Consider the following 26,882-nt stretch of genomic DNA (forward strand, 5'->3'; position numbering starts at 1 on the left):
TCGTACACAAGGGTTTGAAATGTATAATGTGTCCAGTCAGCTATAAGACTATTGCATTTCACAGCATGTTCTAATCAAGCTACAATTGCATGTTTTGATTGAAAAAACAAAAAACAAAACCCCAACAGAACGATGTAAACCCATGATAAAAAGACATAGCTTTTGGTCAGGAAAGACCCCTCAAATGAACACACAAACATAAAAACAAGAGAATGATACAAATAGAAAAGCCTCTGATCCAATGCATTTTGCACAGAGACATGATAATTATCACACTCCAACAATCTTTTGACACAAAGTCTAATTTATTGTTCTCCAGTGAAGCTCCTCATATTATCTGAAAAGGTCCCAAACCGTACCTTTATATGATTACAATTACTGCAGCATACCATTCATACCCTCGTACACCAATTCATAACATCTTCAGCAGGGCTGCACACTAACCCATTTTTCCTACTGGTCCGACCTGTCTGTCGGACCAGTAGGTTCCCAGTTTTTCCATTTTTAACTGGTCCATTCTTGAGAAAGTTATTGGTCTGACTGATTTTCGCTGGTCCTGGACCATCAGACCAGTACCAGTGTGCAGCATTGTCTTAAGTTTGTCTGGCGTTCCTCCCAGTTCGACATCTGGGGCACCTGATAGAGCTACAAGATAAGTGCAGAACACTAGGCAAACAAAAGTTGAAAGACGTCGTCCTTCCTTAAAACAACCCTTCTTGCTTCAATACACCAGTATGTATCCTCTTATTCATCATACCAAAAAGCCCCCCCCCCCCTCCCATATTCATTTTCTTTCAAGGAAACATTAAAGCAAGCTACAGAACACTACCCAGAAATTCCTGAAGATCGATAATGCCTATCACCGGTAAGGAGAAAAGAGTGAAGGAGAGAGAGATCGAAAGAAAAGATCACTCAGCAATGCATTCCAACTGGAGTCTTCTCTATAGAATCACCTTTAAGAGTGCGACAAAGATCTAGATTAAACGTGAGACCATGTGATGGCGCAGCGTGGTTTGGCCGATTATGAAAATAAATGAAATATGTTCTGATAGTTATGATAAGTTAATAGATATCTGTTAAGACACAAGGATACACAATAATATGAGTATGGACAATTATTTTCTAAACAAGACATTTAATGACACATACAGTCATCTCAATCTAATTGTGACCACTAATAAAAACATAAAATTCACTAATGACATTGCTTTTTATTTAAAAAAAATGAGTTTAATCATCTTAGAATATACAGCTGATGTATACAGTGTACCTTAAGTAGGGAAATTGATGATTAAGAAAACTGCTATGCATGTATGCATGGCACATACACAACACACTGCTGTACTTACTCTGCCTTATTTTTTTTTTCATATGTATCTGTACCTGCTTTGTTAATATCAATACTTTTTTTCTTTACAGATATCTGTATAAATGCTCGTAGCTACGGTATAAAAGTACACACAAAGTAAGTGATAACAATACTACACAATCACTTCACGTGATTATCGCAAATGAGAGGAATAATTTAGATTCTGACTTGCCTACATATCTTTATACGACTTAAGATACAGCTCATATTACAATCAACATTTTACAGGAACATGTGAAAGTCATCATGTGTGTTATGTCAGTGAAACTGTCAAGAACAATGAACAAAAGCAGATACTGTTGTACATGAAAGTATAATCAATTACATATAAATGCAATCTTCTATAATCTTGCTACTGTAGCAGGATGTAGCAAAGTCTAGATCAAGATTTTGTGAACTGTATATTTTCCTAAGATCTGAGTGACTCTGGAGCCTACCCTAAAATCTTCACTTTGGTTTGGCTCCTTGAATTATATATTCGTCTACGCTGAAGTGCATGAGAATCTACATGTATTACTGAAAAAAAAAATGCCTACTGTGAGGGAGCATTTACTGGTTCATTCACATTGAAAATGTAACAGAGAAGTATGAGACACAAAAATAAAAGAATGAAATCATTCATATTCAAAAGTGCAATATATATCTTTAGTATGTACAAAAGCTTCATTCACATTCTATCTCATCCCCCCCCCCCCCATACTCTCTCTCCGTCTCTCTCTCTCTCTTTCTCTCTCCCTCTCCTGATTACAAATAATTATGTACATATGAATTACAGCAAAGGAATATGACCCATAAAAATGGATTTGACTGAAATGACACGTGCAGCTGGTCAAATGATTTTAAATTTAAAATTCTATTGTCTTGCACAGCACAAGGTATTGTACATCATCCTGAAAAGCAACTTAAATTCAACTTAATACACAGGCCTACAGCGCAACGCATGGCAAATACATTCCGACAAAAATTACAGTTACCTGGCACAAACTTTGAGACTGGGTGCACGGTTCATATTATGCATTACTTGAGCTAGTGTGGCTTAAATTTCAGGTACTATGCTATATGTACACGCTTGTCAAAGACCAATGTGATGCTCTTTTTTTCTATTAATTCTAAGTTAATATTTGCTGGATGAGTTGACATGTTATCACTCATTTTCAGTCACCATACATTACAGGCACACAGAGGACTCGTTCAAATCGGGTCAATGCAAATTCGCCATAAAGTTTGATATTCTTAATGCAGTTTTGTACCCCTTTAACAATTTGTCATCCTTACAAATTTAGTCTGACTGATCATTGTCTATTTCTTTAAATGTATAGTTCCTCTTGGATCAGGTAGAAAGTGCTAATAAATTAAGATACATCAAGTGTATGCCAGTCAAATAAGTTGATATTAAGTTAATCTGAAGTTGGCTGGCTGAAATCGATTCTTTTCCCACATTAGCCCAAAGTTAACCTTGACACTGTAGGTGTGTGCACAATGTAATTCATTCAGCAAAATGAAAATACCAAAAAACAGATATGGTAAAACCAAACAGCCAATCTTATTCCATGGTGACATAAAACACAGTTTAAAAAAGAAATACTCAACAACTTACTGACAATGTTATCAGGAAATACATCACACATGATTTACAAGAGAGGAATGGATACCGTGTTCCTTTAACAAGCAGATTAGGGCTCAACGTGTCAAGAGTAAGTCAGTTCCAAACATGGAGACTCAACAGGCGTGGATACTGTAAAACACGATATTTTCGTGGCATTAGATTTTTGCAAATGGGAGCCGACAGACTTATTCGCAGTATGAAATTTTCGTGAGTTGCCTCTAACATTCAATGAATATAATGTAGACAAGATCTTTGGCGTGCATTTTAATTTTGCGAAACTCGACTCTCGCGAAATTAAAATGCACGCGAACATTCCTTGTTTTACAGTAGCCTGTCGTGACTCATTTCATGTCAACCTCATGCAAATTTACATACAGAATACTCTCGCCTGCTGTCGAAATACCAAGACAAAGTGTTACTCTGCGCAGGCGCCTACAAGTAGGACTATTTACATAATTGGTCCAATGAAAGTCAGTGATTATCATTTCAAAAAACCAAGAAGACAGAGAGAGAATCAACGAGAGAAATCAGCAGAATGCCGGCGATCGAAACTCAATGATTTGATCTTGAATAATCTCTGTGCAAAAAACATACAGCCGCAAGAAATTTCACAATCCCACTTACACTCTCTGGTATCATGATCAAATCACTGATTTTGTAAGTAGCTATACACATTATTTACAGTGTCATTCTATTTTTGTTTCCATTAAAAGCAACGTAACTAACGACATACATGGTTTTGTACTACTCAATCCTAGGACAGTTAAAATCTGGGAAACGATAACAGGCAACAAGATGATTCAGTCACAATGTCGCTGTGATCAAAGATATTACATTTGCATGTGAGGAGATAATAAAAGTAGAGCAAATAGAAAGAAAATATGTGAGTGTATATACTTATATATCTTACTTATCAATGCCCCCTATTAAATACACTAAGAAGGGCAGTTTTGAACAGCGTAAATCTAAAGAGCCGTAGATACATATTTGTATTTGTGTTTGAATTTGTGATTTTAACTGGACTAAATAATACAACATAGTTGCTCCAGACTGCATTTAGTGATGACCTGGATGTGAACACTACTGGTGTGCCAAAGGGTTGAGTGAAGCACTGCTATGATTTTACCGATATGTTAGGATGAACACTTGTGCTGCATGCTACTGCAGCGGCTGTCGTCACCTCACCATAGGCAGGGGGAGAAGCAAACATCAACAGACTTTTGATCACAGGGTTTGGAGGATGCGAGGGATGGTTGCCACGACATCGAGGAAGGCATCACTCCAGAGTTTGCGAATTTTGATCGTGGATGATGAAGAAGAAGAGGGGTAGGAGGGGGCTTGGATGTTTGTGCAAAAGGGGTTGGGGGAGGGGAAGGGGGAGGAGGGGACTTAATCCTGTGACCCTCATTCATTCTCGACTGAGCTGACCTTCATGCTGCCATAGTAGCATGATCTCATGAAATTCAGGATAGCCACGATAAAGGCACCTAGATTGATGAAACAGAGAGGAAAAGAAGGATATTTTATCTTGCTTTTAATCACAAGTTAAAAATCAAGGACAGAACTACTACTGATTTTAAACTGCTCACAGATAAAATCACAGATACAGACACAAATACACACAGACTGAGACATGAGGACACAGACAGAGTCACTGACATAGAGAGTCCCAGAACAGGCATAGATACAGACACACTCACAGTCACAGATACACACAAACGTGATGCAGACACAGATAAGTCACAGACAGACATACACAAACATAACAACAGACACAGGCATAGATACCAAACATGCATACAGTCACACATACAGATAAGTCACAGACATACATATACATACACATACACACAGACAATTGCAGTCACAAAAGCAGACACATGCACACGCATCCACATTTCTTATAGAGTCCACTTGGAATTTCTCGCTTGCTATACTTCCTACCCATTTACACACATCTATGCAAATTTTGAGCGAACTCACAGTCCATGTATCACATATCTGAAGCAAATGCATTATATAATCATATAAGACCATCAAATAGAACACAAGACATACGAGACGTAAAACTACACTAACCCCATAATGTGACCATGCACTTAGCAATATCATGCCATGCTTTTTCATCAGCATTCAGATCATTCCTCCAAAACTGAACCTCTATTGTGACTGCCAAGCTCAAAACCCACAAAAAGTAGGCCAAAATCAATGTCCACTTCCGGACGCAGTTTAAAAGACTAAGTTATAAGCTATAAAATGGTATGTAACTTGTTAAAATTGGACCATCCTAACCCATTAAAAATGTGATTGAAATGTGAGTAAGGAGCTGCAGTTTCATAGGAAAGGGAGAAAAAGAGGATTTAACGATTAGGGTCACTCAGGCGACCTGTGCAGAAGTATAAACAAAAACACTGTCTGTCTAAAAAAAAATATGGTCTGGGAAAACTACTGATATCTCAATTTTGGTTTTGCTTTTAACCCGTTGAGGATGGGCTGATTTTGCTACAACACGCGTTTCCCAAAGACACCTGCTCGAGTATACTCGGGACTCGTCCTCAATGGGTTAAGGGATGGTACAGTTTCGGTTGAGATGAGGCTTCAGGTTTCCAACATTTTTGTTGTTGCTTACATAATGAGAAACATCTTATAAAACATGAAAGAGCAAATAATTCTCAGAGGAATTCAAAGTTTATTTAATCAAAATTAGTTTTGAAATAGCCGAGCTTTATAAAACAAAGCAATCCTAATAAAAGATGAGACCTACCTTCTATACCTTTATAAAACAAAGCAATCCTAATAAAAGATGAGACCTACCTTCTATTATGATCGCTTTGTTTTACTTTGTTTTTGGATATCTCAGCCATTTCAAAACTGATTTTCATCACCTCAAATTTGAATTGATCTTAGAATCATTTGCTCTCTGACATTTCATAAAAGTGGTTTCTAAGTATCTCACAAGAAGTTAAAAGCTGAATCCTCACCTCAACCAACGCCATACCATCCCTTTAAGCCACCAAAATTTGACAGTAGGTAGAGAAAGGATTACTTTCCCAGGTAAGACAAACTTCAAAAAATTGAGTTGGTCAATCCAAATTAAATATTTTGGTCCATTAGAGAGAATCCTAATCTGTGACTTTTTGTGGGTTTAAGCCGGGCAGTAAGTTAGCCAGGTTGCACAGGCATAACAATGGCCTCGGTCTAACAGGAAGGACATAGTGATAAAATTGGTATTAATGGATTAGGTAATCTCCATACAATAGCAATTAATTTCCACACATCTCTGTGCCAACTGGTGAAGAACCGCTCTAGTGGACATGACCATTGGTGAACAAAGCGCATCAAGGGCGAATACTGTATATGGCGAAAACTTTGCGAGGTTTTCATTTTTGCGAATTTCACGAGTTGGGTGTTTTATGCAAATTTGAAAACACATGAAAATATTAACTCAGATCCCGAAATGAATGTGACGTGCATGCATACACTTGTCTGGTCAGTACTGTACTCCACAATTGCAAATTTAACCAAAAGCTTGTGAAATTATCGGGAAGTCTCGATTCGCGAAAAATTAGACTCGCCAAATATTTAGCATATACAGTACTGTATCTTCTTATGGTTGGATGTACCATGCAAATAACTAGCAATCCTCACAGCCAATGGAATGTTCACTTTGTTAATTGCACTTATCATGATTCTTTATTTCAGTCTATACAAGTCTGTTGTACAGCAGGGCCTATTAACTCAGATCTTGCACACCTCTCCAAAACTTACCTATCCAGACAAAGTAGATACCTCCCTGGCTCTGGGCAAGGGACAGTGTTCCGACCTAAAGGACAAAAGAAACATGTAAATTTAAATGCTCACAACTAAATGTACAGGCAGTGGCAATATGCATGCATTCAAACACCAACATTCCAAGCAAAGCAGAGGAATGAGAAAGAATAAACCCAATAAACATAAACTTGAAATGAAATATAAACTAGAAATGTCGCTATGGCGACTGATGCCTCCGCCATAATGCATGATTCTCCCAATAGGCGTATAGTACAATGTCTTCACAATGTGTGATCCATGATAGTTTCACATAACTGGCAAAATATTGAAATGACATGTTTGTCAGAAATGTCTTGAACTGGGTTTGCTATATTTTTTTTTTTTTGGTTTGTTTGTTTGTTTGTTTGTTTGTTTGTTTTTTTTGGGGGGGGCATTGAAACCTGGCCTTTGACCCTTAACCTTTGACCTTCTGGCTGGAAATTTCTCGGAGAATCTCCATTAGGTAATGCATGTATTAAGTTTTGAAACTAATTATACAAGCACTGCATATACTAGTATATGAGGGAAATAGTAAAATTTCGAGTTGACCTTGACCTTTGACCCCCTATTGACCCATGACCCCTAAATTCCCTAGATAATCCCTGCCAGACAGTACATGCATATGTACCAAATTCCACGAAGATACATTGAACCATTTGCAAGAAAAGTGATATTGCAACATTTTCACCTAACCTTTGACCTTTTGACCTTTGACCTTATGACATGAAACTCTCTCTGGAGAATCTTTACGCAGTAGTACATGTCCACACCACGTTTCAAGAAAATACCTTTGGGCATTGCATAGATATGGGGGAAATTGCAACATTTGTAGCATTTGACCTTGACCTTTTGACCTTTGACCTCTTGCCAATGTCACTAAAATCTACTCAACTAATTGTCCCATCATACATCATCCTTGGACCAAGTTTGGTGAAAGCTGCTTCATCCAGTTTTGAGTTATCACGTAAACAGATAAATTTTAGGATTTGACCTTGATCTTTGACCTTTGACCTCTGTCCAATTTCACTGAAAAACTAATCAAGTAATTGTCCCATCATACATCATCCTCCAACAAACTTTGGTGAAATTTGCTCCATCCAGTCTTGAGTTATCGCGTAAACGGATACAATTTCATGATTTGACCTTGACCTTGACCTTTGACCTTTAGCCGATTTCACCCAAAATCTAATCAAATAATTGCCCCATCATACTTCATACTTGGAGCAAGTTTGGTAAAATTCCAGTAAATATTACTCAAGTTATCGCGTAAACGAAAGCGGACGGACGTACGGACGTACGTACGGACGGACGGACAACCCGAAAACATAATGCCTCCGGCACCACTTCGTGGCGGAGGCATAAAAATGACATGAAATAGAAGTAAAGGACTGAAGCATCCATAAGAGATAAAAGCTTGCAATATTTCCATTGACTGAATTTTTTTGTTTGTTTTCTTATACAATGTGTGAGTGTGTGTGCGCATGTATCACTACATATCTCCTATGCTTGGCCACTATTTTAGCAATGCAACCTTTCACATCTACAACTGTGAAAAATATTCTCGGTTATTTTGAGCAGAAAGAGGATTATATTTCAAAAAGCCAAATCCCACAGATACCATTCAATGATCTCAATGGGAAAATATTGCCCGTACACGGTTGGCCCAATGTCTGAAACTGTCAAGTTATATTTTAACAAACGCATAATTTATATTTTTGTAAACAACTCTCTCTTTAGCTTCACCTCAGCTATTAAGAGCTCTATAAAATCAAATCCCTCTTTCGACGAAGAGCCACTTTACAAAAAGCTATAAATTTTGCTTTGCTAGTTTGTGCAAATGTTTTTCTAAGTAGTGCATTCACATTTTAAGGAGGAAATAAACTACTTAAATGCACCATAAGAAGGAGTGTCGTAGCACTTTAAACCGCGCAATCAAGATACCAAACTTACGGTGACTCCAATGCCTGCAGCCAGAAAGACGATGCCCAGTACGGCGTACACAATGCAGCGGTTTTTGGCAAAGCTGGGTCCAACGGAGGATCTGCATACGGAACGTAACAAACACAAAACTGACATGCGGTCTCCACATCCATAGGTATTGATACAGTCAAAAACAGCCGACTGAATAGGATATATGTCAGTTTCAATGGAGGATTCACACCATGGCTAGTCACTCACAAGCCCAGCCCAAAACGTTGAAACCAAAACTGGCTCTTGGTCATATCATTTTTTTTTCCTTCCTCGCAACTCTCTGTAATGTACATGTACTCGTATATCATATCGCATAGCACTGCATTCTATTCTTCGTTAAATTGAGGGCAGAGTTTACACTGTTACAAGAGACAGTCAGCTCCTATGCACAACCACATACACACAATGAGTTTCAGCAAATGATGTGCATTATTGCTATTTCACTGTTCAGCTTTGTACTCTCTACATTTTTCAGTCCAAGAGATACGTGTAGTTCCTCCCTGTAAAATAATATTCATTGATCTTTACACTGGTATGAAGAATGAGTGGTTGAGATACAGTAGAGTGTCGAAAAGACTTGTTGCTACAGCATGTCATAGACTCAAGCAGTTACTGCTTGTCACAAACTGCTACAGCATGTCATAGACTCAATCAGCTATTGCTTGTCACAAACTAAACCTATAGACAGAGTCCAAGAAAAAAACAACAAAGAAACATGCCTCTGGTTTAATGCTGTTTCTTTGCATCATAATCTTTATTTTTCATCGTTAGCTTTTCATAAAGGAAGAGTTTAAAATTCTCTTGAATTTGAACCTTTTGTTTGTCAAAATATAATTGCTTGTTTCAGTCAAAGGTTGTCTGAAAACTTTATTACAGGTATTAAATACGTAACAAATTGTTAAATTGCCAACACATTGTTTTGAGATAAAAATTCCTGTCTCTCCTTCAAAAAGCCATGTTTTGAAAACTTCTTTCTAATTTCATGCAGATTTGATGAATCTAACAACTTAAATGTAAACTTTCTGTGATATAAAATATACAGGGACATTTCAGAGTTGTCAATTTGCTAAGGAGAAGAAGATAACTATGTCTGCAGCACAATTACACCACAATTTGTTGGGATGTCACTCGTAAGACACGGAGCTGGATGATAACAATCACTGGAATAAATTACCCAAGTTATGCATGATCCCTGGCTAATTTGCCTGGTATAGTCTGTGACAATAATAGCCGGAAACGAATGTCACACCTTCTCTGGTCTGGTGAACAAAGATTTATTGAAGAGTATCGTGCACTCCACACATCATAGGCACTCTGTGACATTTCTAAACAATGCCTGAGAGCATCCACTGCCAGTTTCCCCCTTGATAAAGCCTCCATGCATACGTGACATGAAGGATCGATTGAATGCCCCTCCTGTTAGACTGACATCAAACAATTTTCCAACACGATCTTGAAAACTTATGACTCCCACCGACTCTAAACTTTGAGCCGATGCATCTTCTGAAGTTTTAATTGTCTTGTGAGATGGGCGGAAACCCCATACCTCATTTATACAGGGCATTTACAGGGCTCATGAGGTGTTCTAAAACACTGTGTAAACAGTCACCAACGTTTCGAGCACTCCGCGCTGTGGATACAGTTTTTATGTTAGAAGTTTCCGCGTACTCGAAAGTCACCATGACATATTTATGCCCCTATCAGCCACTTTGCATGTGATCTTGGGAAGAGGTGATTCTGTGCTTTCAATGAATAGACTCAAAGGGGCATAAAGTCAAAGTGCTTCAGGAGTGCTCCTGGGCCAAAACTTTGTGTATAAATGGGGTATTAACTTTAATTTGCAAGAAAATGAATACCAGTGTGCTTCCTTTGATATTTGGACTTTTGGCATGGGTTAACTTCAACATACAACCATCAACTCCCATTTTCTATTTCTCTGAGTGTGTGCTTTTCATCCCAAATGAAAGTTTGTAACTTAAACAAACAAACAAATAAACAACATGCTTAGTTACAAATAGTTACAGTAAACTGTTCACTGGGTAACTTACACTTTTCTGCAGTAAGGGCATCTGGCCAGGGCATAGTGATGAGGAAACTGTTGCAAGTGAGAATGACAAGAAGCAAGTGTTTAGGTTCTATTTACCTCTAGAATGTCTACTGCCCAAATCACAAATCGGTTATACATTGAACTTATCCAACATGTGTGATTGAATTCTGTTACATAATTTTTTTTTTTCTAACAGTAAGCACAGGAAATCAGTGATTCATATTGAAACTGAAGATTCCTGACCTAAATTAGACTAAAGTTTGTTAAAAGGTGGTGTATTTTTTTTTTCTTTTTGCTCATGATTAGTGACTGACACTCTCTAAGCTGTTCTGACCTTTGAACATGATCAAATTACATTGCATCTTCGCAGGGTTGTCCACAAATCACATTACACATAGGTTTGTGAAACCATCATTAGTAACTCTCAAGCAATTGAGGTATCAAACAATACTGTGGACCATAAAGATGGCAGGACACAAAGTCTAAAACCAATTTGCTTCTAGTCCCATTTCACGGCTAAGATGCAGCAATTGCCAGTAAAAGTGAGTATTTTGTGGATCTACAGTATGTCATAATAACATATCAAATTCTGCATGTCATAGATGCATTCAAGTGCAAACCTTCAACTAAAATAAGAACAAAAATTACAATCAAAGCTGGTACGATAAACACAGAGTATGCTTGGAATGGCACTCTCCCTTGTAAAATCGCCAGTTACACAACAGTGAACAATGCGTGACCTGTGGAAGAGGTGCATGTCTACTCACGCGGAACCACTGGTTGCAGTGGGCGCACACAATCCTGTAGCCAGATATCGTCGTCAGCGTTGTTGTGGTTGGGGCACCATGGGGGAACATCGCAGATTGCAGGTTGATGATGCGTTTGCTGCAATATTGAGGGATTGAATTTAAGAAGTAGTGTTGGTGGCAGTAGTCGTAATGGTGGTGGGAGCAGTTACAAAACAAGAAGAGCAGTGATACTGACAATGCTAATAATAATGTCAATATGATCATGAGTAATAATAATTGAACAGCAGTAAATGACAAGAACAGTAATATCATTAGTCTTCTTTATCTTTAAACTGTGCATTCATAATAAATCATCACTTAAAAAGATGACTGGATTCAAAGAAAATATTATATGAACACATAAAAATATAAATATGAATAGCTGTTTCAGATGGTGTCTATTTGTCAACTATGCTGTTTACCAGTGAATAACAGTAATTGTAAAGTGGTAACTAAATTGTTACTTTGTTCAATCAAATACAATTTTCCCTCTCCTTCACTGAAGGGAATGGCCATTTCTAATACATTTTATACATGAACTTGTAGTTGGCAAGTCCACATGCTCGAAACATGGAATTTGCTTTCAGCTATACAGTACACAGCGGCTGGCATGGAGGTTTTTAGGCAATGCAAGCTGGATCCTAATTTCACTAATCACAAAATGTACACTGTAGTGTTTCCTGATAACAATGAGTGGGTTATGGTGTATATATATGCTAAAATGTGTTTATATCTGGAATGTAATAATACATTATAGCCACTTTTGCATTATTTCCCAGCCTTCTATCTGTCTGAGAACAAAACAAAGTTGCATGAAAAAGATGCCCACTACCGAAACATGATAGATTAGTGCCACCTACACCAATGGAGTTTGCCCCCTGACCTTTGACCCATCAAATCAAGTAATAGGGTGTTATAAAAGACACACCATCACAAGGTCTCATGTACAAATGTACTTTGACCCTGAACTGGCGCACTGTATAAACACACAATCAACATGCAATTGGCCACACAGGGAGATATCATTTGTTAGATGCCACCTCATCAGCACATCCGGAAACATGAAGCTGTATCCCATCTTCTCCGAAAAGGAAACTAAATTTCAATCTGGAAAAGAACTCTCTTTCTTCACTGAAATCTACAGTACCCAGTATCAGATAGTGGGTGTGATATGCACTGAAATATTCACCAAGCTACTAAAATGAGATGACATTGGATGAATCTCTAGTGTGATCACATTTAATGGAAGAACTGTAAGACTCTCTTGGCCAGTACTAGTAGATGTGAATGCAACATTTGGGAAAGAGTATTTTGAGGAGAAAATGTGCATTCTGGTTTACATGCAATGCATGTGACATTTGCAGTCAACTGGGGTGTCCATGGCCAATACAAAATGTAAATCTACTGCTTCATTGTTGAGAGTGCATAAAGTGAAACTGAAAACAAGTGCATCAGATCTGTAGTCTTTTGTATTGCTTCATTATACGAAATAATGACGAGAATGAAAGCAAAAATCCTCTTATTCTTTCCATGCAAGTGTAAGCTTTCCAAGATAAGGTAAGCATTCTGTAAAGTCCCTTTCAACTGCCATTATATGCACACTCTTGGTAGACAGCAGAAATGTCTGGATGAGTTAACTTTAAACAGACATGTTTACACAGCAGGCCACAACTGGGGCTATTCATAAGCAAATCTGCGAGCTATTTTCATATACAACACAAGCACACAATGCAAACTTCTGTAGGTGTCGTCATGGACATGAAGTATGCGGTGTCATTTCGTGATGGACTGCAATGTTTATTTTGTGGCCCAAGGTTTATGAATATCACGTAGGAGAATCTACATCATCAAGGATGACATTATTTGGAATGCAATTCGTGAAATCAAGAGAACATGTCACTATACTGTAGGAGGTTTCGATTCAGTGATCTTGTTCAAGTTCATATTATATCATTGTTCTTTATTCTTGTGGTGGTTATATAAGGCTGCGTTCATGCGGATTTCGTAGCCAGAATCACAAACATGAATCATGATTCAAAGCGGCGTTTCAAATCACGGTCTCAGTGGAAAAGCGTTCATGCAGGCTTTCGCAACGCTGATTCTGGCTCAGCTCATCCTTTGCCATTGCGCTGCTGTGCAGTTTGACCTTGTCTCTGCAACTCGAGCCAGACCTCGTCATTCCATTAACTGTACAGGCCTTTACGTTTTTATTTCGGTGAATACTTTCCGATAAGCTGTGGCATTCAGGCTCTGCCCACAGATCGAGGAACTGATCGAGGAATAATCCTAATTCTTTGTCTCTCCAATCGTTTCCCTTGGTAGACACAGCACTGCAGCCATTACTTTTATCAACTATATCAATCGGAGAGTACTAAACAGTTAACGTTAGATACTAGCATAGAATCGGTGTATGGCATTGATGTAAACAAACAAGTGCAAGTATGGTACCAAAACACACGATTCATAAGACGTACACAAGCGCGCGAACAGAACTAGAAGCTGTGGGATACCCCATGAGACATGCATGCGCACAGCGCACAATGACGTCATAGAATCATGATTGAAATCACGGTTGCGTTCATGCGGTTTCTGCGATCGTGATTCTGGCAGAATCATGATTCAAAACGCCCTTTTTTCCGTGTTTCAGATCACCGTATTGAAACGTGTTTAAATGCAAAAATCGCATGAACGCAACGCAACGAAACACAACTACATTGTAGACGTGTTTAGAAACGCAATTCTAGTTTCGCATGAACGCAGCCTAAGTGTTGATAGTGGTATGTGTGTGTGTGTGTGTGGGGGGGGGGGGGGGTATTACAGGTATGTAAGCTGCAGCCAGACAGGTTACCTTCTGCTGATGTAACCACTAGCGCAGTGCATTTCATGCTGATGTGAACGAATCATCACAGGGCACAGTAAGCAAATGACTCAGTATACAGTTGATGCCTATGAACCCACCAGGTTCAACTGCTCCATCTTCATATAATGATTTCCCCCCCCCCCCCCCCCCATCCTTCAAGTACTATTAAATGCAAATATTTTTATAAGGCAGAGTTAAAAAAAAAAATCTATCTTTTATTTATCAAAAAAGGATGGTATAGTTATGGTTGAGATGAGGCTTCAGGTTTCCAACTTTTTTTGTGTGTGTGAGATAATGAGAAACTTCTCGAAAGAGTATACAATACTAGAGGAATTCAGAGTTTATCTGATGAAAACTGGTTTTGAAAGGGCTGAGATAGCCAAAGACAAAGAGGTCGTAATAAAAGTGGGACCCACCTTTTACTATGAGCAATTTGTTTTTGGGTTGGTTTTTTTTTTTTTTTTTTCAAATTTTGAACTCCTCTTACAATTGTATGCTTTTCATTTTCAAAGTAGTTTTGAATAATCTCGGAAAAAGTTCAAATCTGAATTCCCCCCATCTCAACCCAAACTATACCATCCCTTTAAGTTCTGAGTTATAAAAAATGCTCAATCAGTTGTTCTATTACAGATTTTTGAAAAGTCTCTTAACAGCTATTCAATTTCATAATTGGATTCCTTAATACATGTATTTCCCTCTCAAATTGGCATACAAAAAAAATCAATAATTTGATTTTGTACAGATTTTATAAATTCAACCAATTCCATCAAATTTTCTCCAATATCCAGTAGAATACACAGTAAAATTCAGTGGTGCCTATTCAATGAGATGAGTTTCAGCAACAAACATTCCCCAAGGCACAGTGGGATATAAGGAGGACATTCAACCAAGCCATCCGCAAGAAAAGGAATTGAGACAGAGAAAGGGTATGTAAAGGAAATCATGAAATTGCTTTCAAGAGATGTCACGACCCTGACATTTCCAGCGCTTTGTTTCTCTAATAAAATTGAAAGAAAATCAATGAAAATCAACAATTTTCTCTTTTCGCAACAATCTTTCTAGTGTACATGTGCAAAATGTACACCATACTTTTAGACAGCCTTTGGATAACATGCTAGTCATACACCATTTTGATATTCCTGTTACATGGACAATACAAATTTAAGACATTTTAAACAGTAGTTGTAGTACTTATTATGTAGTGGCATCTTTAAAATCCCTTTAAGTTCCCTTTGAAAAACACAACATGGATATTGCATGGCACAGTAAAGTGGCTGAATCATTCTGACAATGTAAGCCCTACATACACTGTAGCTAGTGTACGAATGATATATTGTTCAATACAGGGCAATCCACACAAGAGCAAGATGTGATGTTTTACCATTGGCTTTTACTTTTGTTCTCTTCATTTCCTTGTTTGCTTTTTGTTTTATGTTTGCATGGTAAAAGGTTTCAGGTTGCTACATCGTAATAGAGAGATATTGTAGGTCAATATTGTTTCCTACTGTAGTAGTAGTAGTAGTAGTAGTAGTAGTACAGTGAAGCCATATCGCATAATCTCGGTTTGTGATCACTTCCTTGCAGATTCTACTTGTAGTTCCCCCATTACATCATGGACTTTGTACTTTTTTATTATGAGCAAATGATTGCATGCTATAACTGCCACTCCATACTGTGTGGTGTTTCTGTCAGTATGCACAATGCCTGATGCCCTCTGAAATATGGTCCAAGAAACAACAACCTCACTGACATATACATGAGTGATGATCAACTCATTACTGTCAACACTCAGAACTAGAGGACACAATAAGAGGTTTGTCGTCCCCAGAACCCGCATGTCACAAATGAGAGGACTGTTTTTCCCTGACATCATCAGCTTGTGGAACTACCTGCCTCAAGACCTAGTGAACTGACATCAATTGACGTCTTTAAAGGGGAATTCCAGACGATTTTCATAACTTCACATCATGTAGTACATACATAAATCAACTGCTCCATGTTATAGATTTGAGGATTTTATTGTGGTCCTAGATCAGAGAAACCAAGACTCTGAAAAACTCAAAACAAATTACACTGCATTTCAGAAATGTAGCTTTGTAAATTGCTAAAAACATAAATTGTACAAACAATAATATTGTTTGTTTGTTTTTTAGAAACTAACGGATATCTTTTGTGCACTTTTATGCCTCAAGTCTCATGTCTGCATGCATGAGAGCTTATCACACGTGTAAATTTGTGAGTATATTCTCCACAGGTTCAGCACAATACATGAAGAAGCAGAAGAAACATCGAGCAAAAAGAGCAGTCAAGATTCATTATTTTCACATATTATATCTTCCACTCAATGGAATGCTTCTCTCCTTGGCTTTTAAATGTTAGAAAAAAACAAAACAAAACACACCATAGAAACCATCTAATTTTTTGAATAAGCTTACCTTGTTCGATATTGTGGGAGAGCGGTTATATAAGTTCATAACTGTAAAGCAGTGTAAACACACTTTATTAGGGTTGAAGTGGCAATTAATGCCTTGCCCTTCTATCTATTCATTCTTTACATACAGAAATCATCCACTAAAGCAAAAGTTCTGAATTTGAGGAAATATCTATGAATTTGTCGTGCTATATTTCTATGCCTGTACAATGTATCTATAGATCTATGTGTTGAGTAGTAGCTCAGTCACATGTTCACATTCATTGTATTTTGTATCTACAGACAAAGAAACAGTACATCCACATGTTATGAATTACACAAAGTACATGTACCATCATGAGGAATGTGTGTGTGCAGCACATTCCAAATGCATCCAATACTTGTGCAACAAACATGTGTTTTGGGGATTCCCTCCCCATCTCCCCCCCCCCCCCCCCCCCTCCACCAACTCTCATTCTTGCCCCTACAAGTATTCGGAAACAATTGTCATATGGCTGTTCAAAGTACATCCTGGCTGGCAATGGTATTGAAATTGAAATTGGTCTCCTCTTCTTGAATGACACAACTTCCACAGAACAGAACAGGAATTGCCATGTTGTGGCAATTCAATTCAAATGGCCTTCTACAATGTGTAACTGCATGCCTCCATTCCCGCTAACTATGGTCACATGATAATCGTGAGCTTCCAAGAAATGCATAGACAGATTCAAACTATTTATATTTCAAAGACAACTTTATACATAGTAGGTAATATTTCCATGCTTATTTTTGTATCAGGCAACTCACATAGAGGATGTACACAATTTTTTTTTTTGCGTGAGATTTTTTTTTTTTTTTTTTGCCACAAATGCTATAAGTTAACATACATACAAATGTAAACACATACAGTGTAGACAGGTATACGGTATACCAGCATACACAATTAACATTTTACATACACACATATTGCAAACTGTTCTAGAATGTACACAAAACTAAATCAGGGCACGTGCCCATTACAGCATTAACCGGTCATGTGAATAACCATGATGGTCTTTTATAGAAGCCATTATTAATAAAAGGTCGAGATGAAGAAAGAAGCGGTGATTTCCACCACGTTTTAGAATACCGGCCACTACGTGCAATTCACATCACCAGACAGTACAAGGTTCGTCTCAATATCACACAGAGTCAACAATATCTCAGCGACCTTCGCAGGTATGAAGTGAGATTCGAGCAAGATTATAGCACAGCCTCCATTTTACCTGTTAAAATTTTGCAGTGCTAAGCCCACACACTCACCAGCAGCGACTTGTATGGAGCCATTGTTGTCAGGAACAACAGAACTACAATATTGGTCTATAGATTACACCTGACAATGCCTGTTGTCAAGCACAGAGTCACAATGTTTCTCAGTAGGTAACCCCATCAAAGTCACTTATTTCACAAACATGGTAATTACCAAGTGCTCTCTATCAAAAGTTTTATTACTCCTTTTTCTATCTTCCAAAATGAACTTATGATAAATTATGATATAGCAAGTCTGCATCTACTCAAGAGGAAGAAACCTCTCGTTTCATTATGAAGCATGTACAACTGTACATGTTTAGTGTTAGTATACATGTACATTACATATATTATATATTATGAGATGTTATATATACAGATATTCGCACATGAACAGAAAGTAATGCAGACATTGTATGTGCATACCAAAGAACATGGATGGAAAGCAAAGCTTCTGCTTTAAAACTAAATCTTGCTTTACCTTAAATCATCATATCATCTTGTCATACCCACTTGGAAACAGCCTAGACCCAAGTTTCTATCATGCAAGTACAAGTCTACCAGTATTCAGCATAAACAGGTAGGTCTCCACTGCCTGTAATACAATATTTATTACTCATTTCTTTGAAATTGATGTCACTGCGATGTCACACTACTGGCTGCATCAGTACGTCATTACCAGCAATAACAATGCTGCCCACACTCTCTTTTTTCCTCCCAAGTTCACAATTTCTGAGTAAGCCTTTTATAGGCAGGCAGTGCGCTTACCAATTAGACCTCGGGCATGCGATGCGCTTTGATGAGGCCTTGCAGATCAGCAAGCAGTTGCACGGGCAACGAACGTATTTCTTTCCCTGAGGAGCTTCCTTGATGGGCTACAATAGAGAACAAGAAGGGGGGGGGGGGAAGAGAGGCGAGGGGGTGGGGTGAGAAAAATGAAGGACGTGAAACTTTAACAATAATCATAGCTGGCCAAACCCTGCACTACTCATTTGTACTGCTGTCCAAACTTTGTTTTCAAACAAGGTGATTTACGCACATTATTGCCATTTCTGTCTCGTTACAACATGAAAGGGGGGGGGGGGGAGTAAAATACCCACACTAACTTATGGAAATTGATCACAACAAGTGATTTTTTAGCAATCAACTATTTAGCCAATTCAATGAGAAAGGTGTCACAGAATAAGAATCAGGTGCAGCCAAAGCACAGAGCATTTTCCCTCATTACCATTATCACCTTCATTTCTCATGAGGAATGAAAAATGCCATAGCCTAGAAAATCTTAATTATGGAAGATATGCATCACTTATGTAACCAAAAAAAAAAGTAAATATCTTTACAATGTATGTACTGAAAACATGAAGGGAGTACAATATAAACACCCGAGGTCACAGTCCAATCTTGAATAAATATAACAGAGACTTTTGATTCATGTATTACATATCAAATTCATATGAAAATACTTTGTGGTATCAGTTTGAATGTAAGATCTTATGGCGGTGAACTGCAGTGGTTGGTAATTTAAATACTCTACACAGCTGACAAGGAAGGATATAGACTTGCACAATTGCAAACATCCTCATATTTACTTTAACCACTCTACTGACATGTGTGAATACACACACATGCACACCATGTGATGTCTGACTGAAGTCTTTGTCACTGTAAACCAACAAACTCATGATTATTTGAGTAACAATAACATCCAATTCTTAAATACATCATCTATCAGTACCTACATACAGTAATCCTATGCCACAAATGAACACTTGAGACTACATGGCAGTAGTTGCATCAGCTCATCATTTTCAAACAGATGACCAGATACTTGTTTCTGTTTTTGTTTCATTTTGGTCTTTAGCATGCTTACCAACTTGTATGAATTTTCCTTCCTGATAAAATTTGATGGTTCTATAATGCTCAGGTTCTTTAATAGCAATTCGGTTATTTGTTCAGTCTGCAAATACTTAATATACAGTATTTCTCCAGTTGCTTTGCAACTGATGGGCAAATTTATTGCTTAATGTTCATCTGTTTCAGAATCAATGCAATATGAAAGATTATGGAGTTATAAAAGATTATAAGTTATAGAGCTACTAAATGAAAAGTTTAAATACTTCTGCTTGTGAGAACAATTAATCACCTCCCTTCCCACTCTCCCCTCCCCCTTCATATTTTTCGGTAATCCATATTGACTCTCACCGTTGCTTCATGGCATACGCCACACTTGACAACATGCTGGTGCATCTTCCCTTCCAGGCTGATCATGGCTTGGCACACCCTGCAGTTGATCATGGGCATTGACCCCGGTAGCCCTGGGGTGTAGGGTGGGGGCTCCTCTCCCGGCATGATGGGTGGAGGGGGCTCTGCATCAAAGGGGGGTGGGGCAGAGGGCAATGCACCAGCATCTGGACATAAGAGAGAAGAAGAAAACAAATCTTACTTTTATGCTGCATTAATCCTTCGAGGACGAGTCCCGAGTATAGTCGGACAAGTGTCTATAAAATGGGAAATGCATGTTGTAGCAAATTCAGCCCGTTCTCAATGATTAAAGAGCAACCAATCTTTAACAAGTGCTGCCATTACTACATACGAGTAAAATATAGTATGTGACAATGTGTCTCATAAGGTTGTAAATATCTTTTTCTTTTTTTTTGCAAATGTCAAAAAAATTTTGCATCCTAGTAGTTGAAGAATAATGTCTCCCAACATTGTCTATGATATCTTGCAGGAGAGTTTTTGAAAACGAATAAAGAATAACTCCAAATAACTTGAGAATACTCTCCCTTTTGTATACGAACAATGGTTGGAATTCTTTAGGGTTCAAATAAATTCACTGCAAATCTATATTGTATTTATCCCCCCCTCTACATCAACACAAAGTTTCCAGTTTTATCATTCTGAGGAAAGGTCTGAATTACCTACCTCTATGATATACCAGCTCATGAAATGAATCTTATGTTCGAGGTTGCAAAAGGAACACACAAACACACAAACTTCAAGTGTACTTTAACCTGCTGAGGACAAGCTAATTTTGCCATGAACATGCTTTTCCCATAGACACCTGACCGAGTATACTAAGGATTAGTCTTCAACAGGTTAAAATGGCTGCTGGTTAATCCTGTTTAACCTTTCATGTGCCTGGGCGCTCAGCTTAAACTTGCTTAGCTCTTTCATCCCCATTCAGTAATCCAATTCAAACTGACCTTGCTGTAAAGTCAGCAAGTTCATTCAGGTGTAGCAATGTGTCTCCATCAGCCCAACAGGAAGGCTGATGGTGACACAATAGGGATTTAGGGGGGTTAGATTTTCTCTCTGTTCAGTGACAATTAGTGTCCAGACATCTTCACTGATCGGTGAAGAAAGTGCTCAAGTGGCCTTGCCAATTGATGAACAAAGCACATTATGAATAAGAGTTAGCAAGGGGGGGGGGGGGGAGATACAAATGTATGGGTAAGATACTTCTTGCCAATGGTTTCCTTTTTTCACCTACCAACAAAAAAGAAGAAAAAAAGAGGACATCTACACCAATGTACTTGCTAATCCCCTTTACATAAATACACTGTATCACACATTTTTTTTTCCATCCACTTCCTCACTTTATATGGTTTCACTTGAAGATTCCCTCCCTCATGCATACCTACTACATTTTTTGTGAAGGCAGTTGACCTAGTACAATGTACATTGCACGGTTAAAAGGCAAGATTCAATGGTACATTTTACTTGATTGCTGCAATGCCGAGATTTCGCTGTCACAGCCAAGTGCTTGTGGGCATGCCAATTTCTAGTGCCCTACATCAGTGCGCAGCTCTTCTTGTGTATGAAAAGCCATCCTGCCTACATAAGGTTGACTTGGGCACCAAAAAGATTACCCTTCTGCTAGGCAAGCTAATTAATGAGAACAAACATCAGCCTTTCAGACAGTGTAATGGCCCTACGATTCTGGCACATAAGAGAATTTTACATGTAAATACAAAATGCATTTTGTACCAGCCTGAGCTGAAGGGGAACCCCCATATTCCTCTGCCACTTCCTTTTAAATGCTACCTTCAGGGCTTTAACATGTTCAATGCATGACTTAACCATTTCTTCCATCCTTTTCGACTTGTTTAACAATGGCTGCAAAACCCCAAGCACTAGCCTTAAAAATTCAGATTGAGACTTACAATGATGTGTATCTTCCTTTAAAACATGCCAGTAGTTTCTACCCCTTATGGCTATGTGTCTCAGAGTACTCAGTCAGTTTATCAATTCCATGGATCTTACTGTTGAAATATAGAACTTACACTGCTAGCTAAGCTATGCATTTCGTCTATGGGCAAGGAAAACATTCCAATAAATTCCTATCCTGGACAACATACGGGAGTCCTATATATATGTATGGCAGATACTAGTGTTCATTTTATGAATTGTCTTTGAAATTGTAGTAGGTCCCTGTTGCATGATTCATGTTCGAAAGCAAGGTACATTGCATGTATTTAGTTGTACTTTCTTTTTCTTGCTTCTTTCTCTCCCTACATGCTACTCATCTTGCGTAATCACAAAGCATGCTGTAGAGCACTAACCACAGCGTATATTACATGCACATCACACATCACGTGTACTGCACACCCACAAACACCTGGAATCTACAACATTCCCAGTGGTGGACTTCACCCTCTATGCATGCATTATACAAAGTAATGAGTACCAGTACGCTGAAGGGAGTAAACTTGTGCACTGGGACAACACTGTTGAAACAATTCTGTGTCTAATGCAAAGGAAATGAGTCAGTCTGTATGAGTGGAAATTAATGTAAATAGATCCTCTTTTTTTTTTAATGGTTGATGTAGTTTGCCAATTCTACATTTCTTTAGCTATGATTACTGACATTTCTACAGCAATAATATATTGGTAAAATTATGCGGATAAAACACCACAAAACATGACCACAAATTTTAAGTTCCAAATTTTACAAACTTTTTCCATCTCAAGATGGCTAGACCATTTCCTGTCAGAGACAATCTTACACCAAAGTAAACACTGTTGCTTTTGTTTTTCTGAATTCTACCCAACCCTTCATACTTCTTTAATCTTATCTGTGGAAATTAAGACAAAAATTAAACAAACTATTTCATGTTTAAAGTTTTGTTCTTCATATGTCAAAACAAAATATAATTTCACAATTAAAGGAACAAGGAAATTAAAGGAAAAATTAAATTTCATTTTGAATTTCAAATGATCAATTGGGCCACCAAAAGATAGCCTTTAGGGAACATGGTGGCCCGACATCAATTTTAAGTGGCCAAAGGCCACAGGGCCACCACTAATGTCAAGCCCTGTTAAGGAAAAATCTTGTTTTACATAAATTTGTTTGTTTAATGCCTGACAACAAATGTGGATGCAATTGCATCCTATGGTGTGTGGATGTACTCGATATGAGGCTGAATAAGAAATCTTACAAAATAGAATATGTTTGTCCTTTATCTATTCAAAATCTATTCAAAAGTCTTTCTAATCATACTGGAAGTCCATTACCCTTTACAGTTTTTCAAAAAAAAAAATAGTAAAATGTTATTTTTGTACACATTATGTAGGATGAAGTACAGCAAACAAACAGCATTACAGAAATCAATTATGAGAGTTTTTGCAATGTACATTCCATAACCCCCCCCCCCGGGCTTTGAGAAAAATGGGTACATATGTGTGATACATGGTATAGGGCATTGGCGGGTAATTACTAATAGTCTCACACCAAGCAAAACATGATGGGAAACTTGCAGCAAATACCATACTTTGGGACAAATATACTTTTTTGCTGGTTATACCGGTACACAACATGCATTTTCTCAGCAGAATCATGTTCAAGGCCCCATCTGGTAGGTGGGGGTCAGTGTTTGGATAGACCTCCTTAAAGGGACTGTACAGTACTGGTTGAGGTGGGGATTCATGTTTTGAACATTCCTAAGTGAGATAATGAAAAGCCTCTTATGACATATGAAAGAGCATGTAATTTTAAGAAGGATTCAACATTTATTTGATGAAAATTGGTTTTCAAATGGCTGAGATATCCAAAAAAGTGCTAATAATAAAAGGCGACATGCCACATCTTTATTAGGATCTCTTTGTTTCACCTTGTTTTTTGATATCTCAGCCATTTCAAAAACGTTAAAAGCTAAATCCTCCCCTCGACCAGAACTGTACACACCCTTTAACCTTTGTACGTCCCCTCCCCCACTAATTTTGCCATACCACTTTACACTACCCTACCATTGATATTTTTTTATGTAATACGCACAAGATGTAAGCACTCAAGCACATTTGGCAAGTGGTGGGGTACGGAGGCATAAGGAAGTCTTCTTTACAATGCTACATCATGGACTTAAGTAGGTCCATGCTTACATGCATGTCCCCCTTCCCCATACCCCACCATTTGCCAATGTTTGTAGGACTGTGAGTACAGTGTACATGTATCTGTGCGTTAGAGGTAACAAGGATAGGGTAGGGTAGGGTAGAGTGGTATGGACAAAATTAGTGGGGGGGGGGGGGACATAAGGAAGTCTTTCCCAAACACAGTTGATAATAAAATTCTCAATTCAACGAAGTAAAATTTCAGGATAATTCACCTGATTTATCATTACGGTAATATTGTTCTCTTTCAAATCAATGCATGTACTTTGCCAAGACAGCTCATGACCGATGTGCATTTCTTTCAATTCTGATTTCTCATTTTTGTCTTTTCTTTTCTGCAAATTTCTTATGAAAACTCTCTGCCAAACCACATTACATGGTATATACAATTTAGCACACTACCAAAAGGTGCATGTTTAGAATATCTACAATGTACATCGACAAATGGCGCTGAGACAGCTCACTACTGATGTACATGCACTTTTTGACTTACAGATGATTTCTCATTTTTACTTCCAACAAGGAAGGAGGTTAACATCTTTTCAGCAGTGTTTTATTGTTGTTTTTTTTTTTTCATTTGTCCATGTGCAAAATAACTCAAAAAGTTGCAAATGCATTTGAAAGAAACTTCCAGGATTTTCTATGGATTTTTAAAGGATTTTTTACCCTTTGGTAGGTAAGGTCAATGAACTTGAGACTTGAGAGTTCAAGTTGCACATATTTTTGAGGTTTGCATATACGCCATCTAAAGCATGTGCTCTGCTCGGAGGAGGTGCCGTGAAGCTGGAAGCCGATGACATAAACAAAAGGCTTCTACATTAGGAACTGGGTTATTTTCAGCATGCATGTATGAGTGAAAATCACTTATTTCTGTGGAAGAGCAAGATCAGTGGTGGAAATGACTGCTTGGCAGAGGTCTGTGCTCTCACGCTGTTGCTCTCGGCTGGGATATATTGCTTCTTCATTCGCTCAGAAAAAAAAGCAATACAGTGAGAAGGCCTTGTGAAAAGGCTACATTGCACTCCGGTTAGCGCACGCGCACAGGTTTCAAATCCGTCGAACGGTGCAGTTGTCATTCTCACAGATTCCTCTTGACCGGATCATTTAAAGTCTCCAATATTTACAGAAAGGAACTAGGGTAAAACCCCTATAGTATTCGGTCATTTATGCTTTTCTGCAATATTTTTTAAACTAAAATAATACATGCATACATCATATCTACAGCAATGTAGAGTCTATGTGAAATATATAAAATTTCTTTAATCTCAATTTTCATTTTGTTAAATATCTCACAGAATTGCACAAAATCCCAAAATATATCACCTTGAAAATCCCCAGAATACAATCACCGCAACCAGAATTCGGTCACGCGATATGCGCGTTCAAAGCCAATGCATGTGCAAGGCAGCTGAAAAATGCGCCGCGCACTACCTTGTTGGCACAAAATTGCATCGGCGGCGTTGCGGCGCCCGTTGGTGACCGAATACTGGTAGGCCTACTCTAAGTCTTACCCTCCCTACTGGATGAGCAAAATGTACCCAGGCAAGTGTTATCAACAATTGAACCAAATCTGTAACTGTAACGTTAGAACTAGAAACTAAGTATTCAAATTGAAGAAATTCTCAGTAACGTTAGGCCTACTTAAGTTGGAATTTACCCACAATACTACATGATACTACTTCGCAGTTAGCTAAGGTTCTATTATATAGGAAAGGTTCAATTCAGCATCTCCAAAATTTGAACGACATTAAATGTCAGACTGAGAGTCTACAGTCAGTAGGACGCCTAGATTTGTACGTAACAAAAAACGAACTGGTGTGCATTTCTACACAATTGTAGGCAGGCCTAACACGCGTACCCAATTACCTTTGTACTATTGTACTTTGTCTATACAAATCTGGTTAGGCTCTAGAATCTATATATTCTAACTGTTAGTTGTAATAATCTAACACTTGATGTAAACATGTAGACCGATCTAGACTGTAGTGTAGACCTTGGATGGACTACTACTCACTCACAGTCACAGTTAGATATGAAAATGCACTCCTTTAACACACAGATTTGTGACAGTGGTAGAAAGATAAGTGCGACGGTTGCGATCTTCTACTTACTCCCATCTTGGATAGCGACAAGCGGCGGAGGTTGTGACGATATACGTTCGTCCTCTTCATGATACTCTTCTTGACTACTACTCAACAAGGGTTCATTTTCGTCCCTCCTGTCCGCCATGATTGTAGTGTTCTCGACTGCAAAAATCCGTCACAAGTCGTAAGTTTCACATGACATTGGTCTCCAAAGCCTCTCTAGACGTCAGGCATTATCTCGAACGTAATCTGTGTGCGAT

General features: G+C 38.1%; 1 protein-coding gene across 1 annotated transcript; it reads right to left on the bottom strand.

Annotated features, from left to right (window-relative positions):
- Positions 1-795: 795 nt before the first annotated feature.
- Positions 796-26,882, bottom strand: LOC140233534 (type 1 phosphatidylinositol 4,5-bisphosphate 4-phosphatase-like). Its single transcript, XM_072313655.1, has 8 exons — positions 26,650-26,882; positions 20,351-20,556; positions 18,917-19,023; positions 11,571-11,688; positions 10,805-10,851; positions 8,736-8,826; positions 6,744-6,798; positions 796-4,462 (listed from the first exon to the last, which is right to left on the bottom strand). The coding sequence occupies exons 1-8, from the start codon at positions 26,765-26,767 to the stop codon at positions 4,380-4,382; spliced, it is 825 nt and encodes a 274-aa protein (XP_072169756.1). The 5' UTR covers positions 26,768-26,882; the 3' UTR covers positions 796-4,379.

This window comes from Diadema setosum, chromosome 9 (genome assembly GCF_964275005.1).
Source record: "Diadema setosum chromosome 9, eeDiaSeto1, whole genome shotgun sequence".
Taxonomy (NCBI): domain Eukaryota; kingdom Metazoa; phylum Echinodermata; class Echinoidea; order Diadematoida; family Diadematidae; genus Diadema; species Diadema setosum.

What these genes read in the sequence shown, in the direction of transcription:
- LOC140233534 (XM_072313655.1), bottom strand. Translation starts at nt 26,767, where the DNA reads ATGGCGGACAGGAGGGACGAAAATGAACCCTTGTTGAGTAGTAGTCAA. An exon ending in TGTCGCTATCCAAGATGGGA is followed by an intron (nt 20,557 to 26,649) that starts GTAAGTAGAAGA and finishes TCTTATGTCCAG; the next exon opens with ATGCTGGTGCATTGCCCTCT. An exon ending in CTGCAGGCATTGGAGTCACC is followed by an intron (nt 6,799 to 8,735) that starts GTAAGTTTGGTA and finishes TTTGTCCTTTAG; the next exon opens with GTCGGAACACTGTCCCTTGC.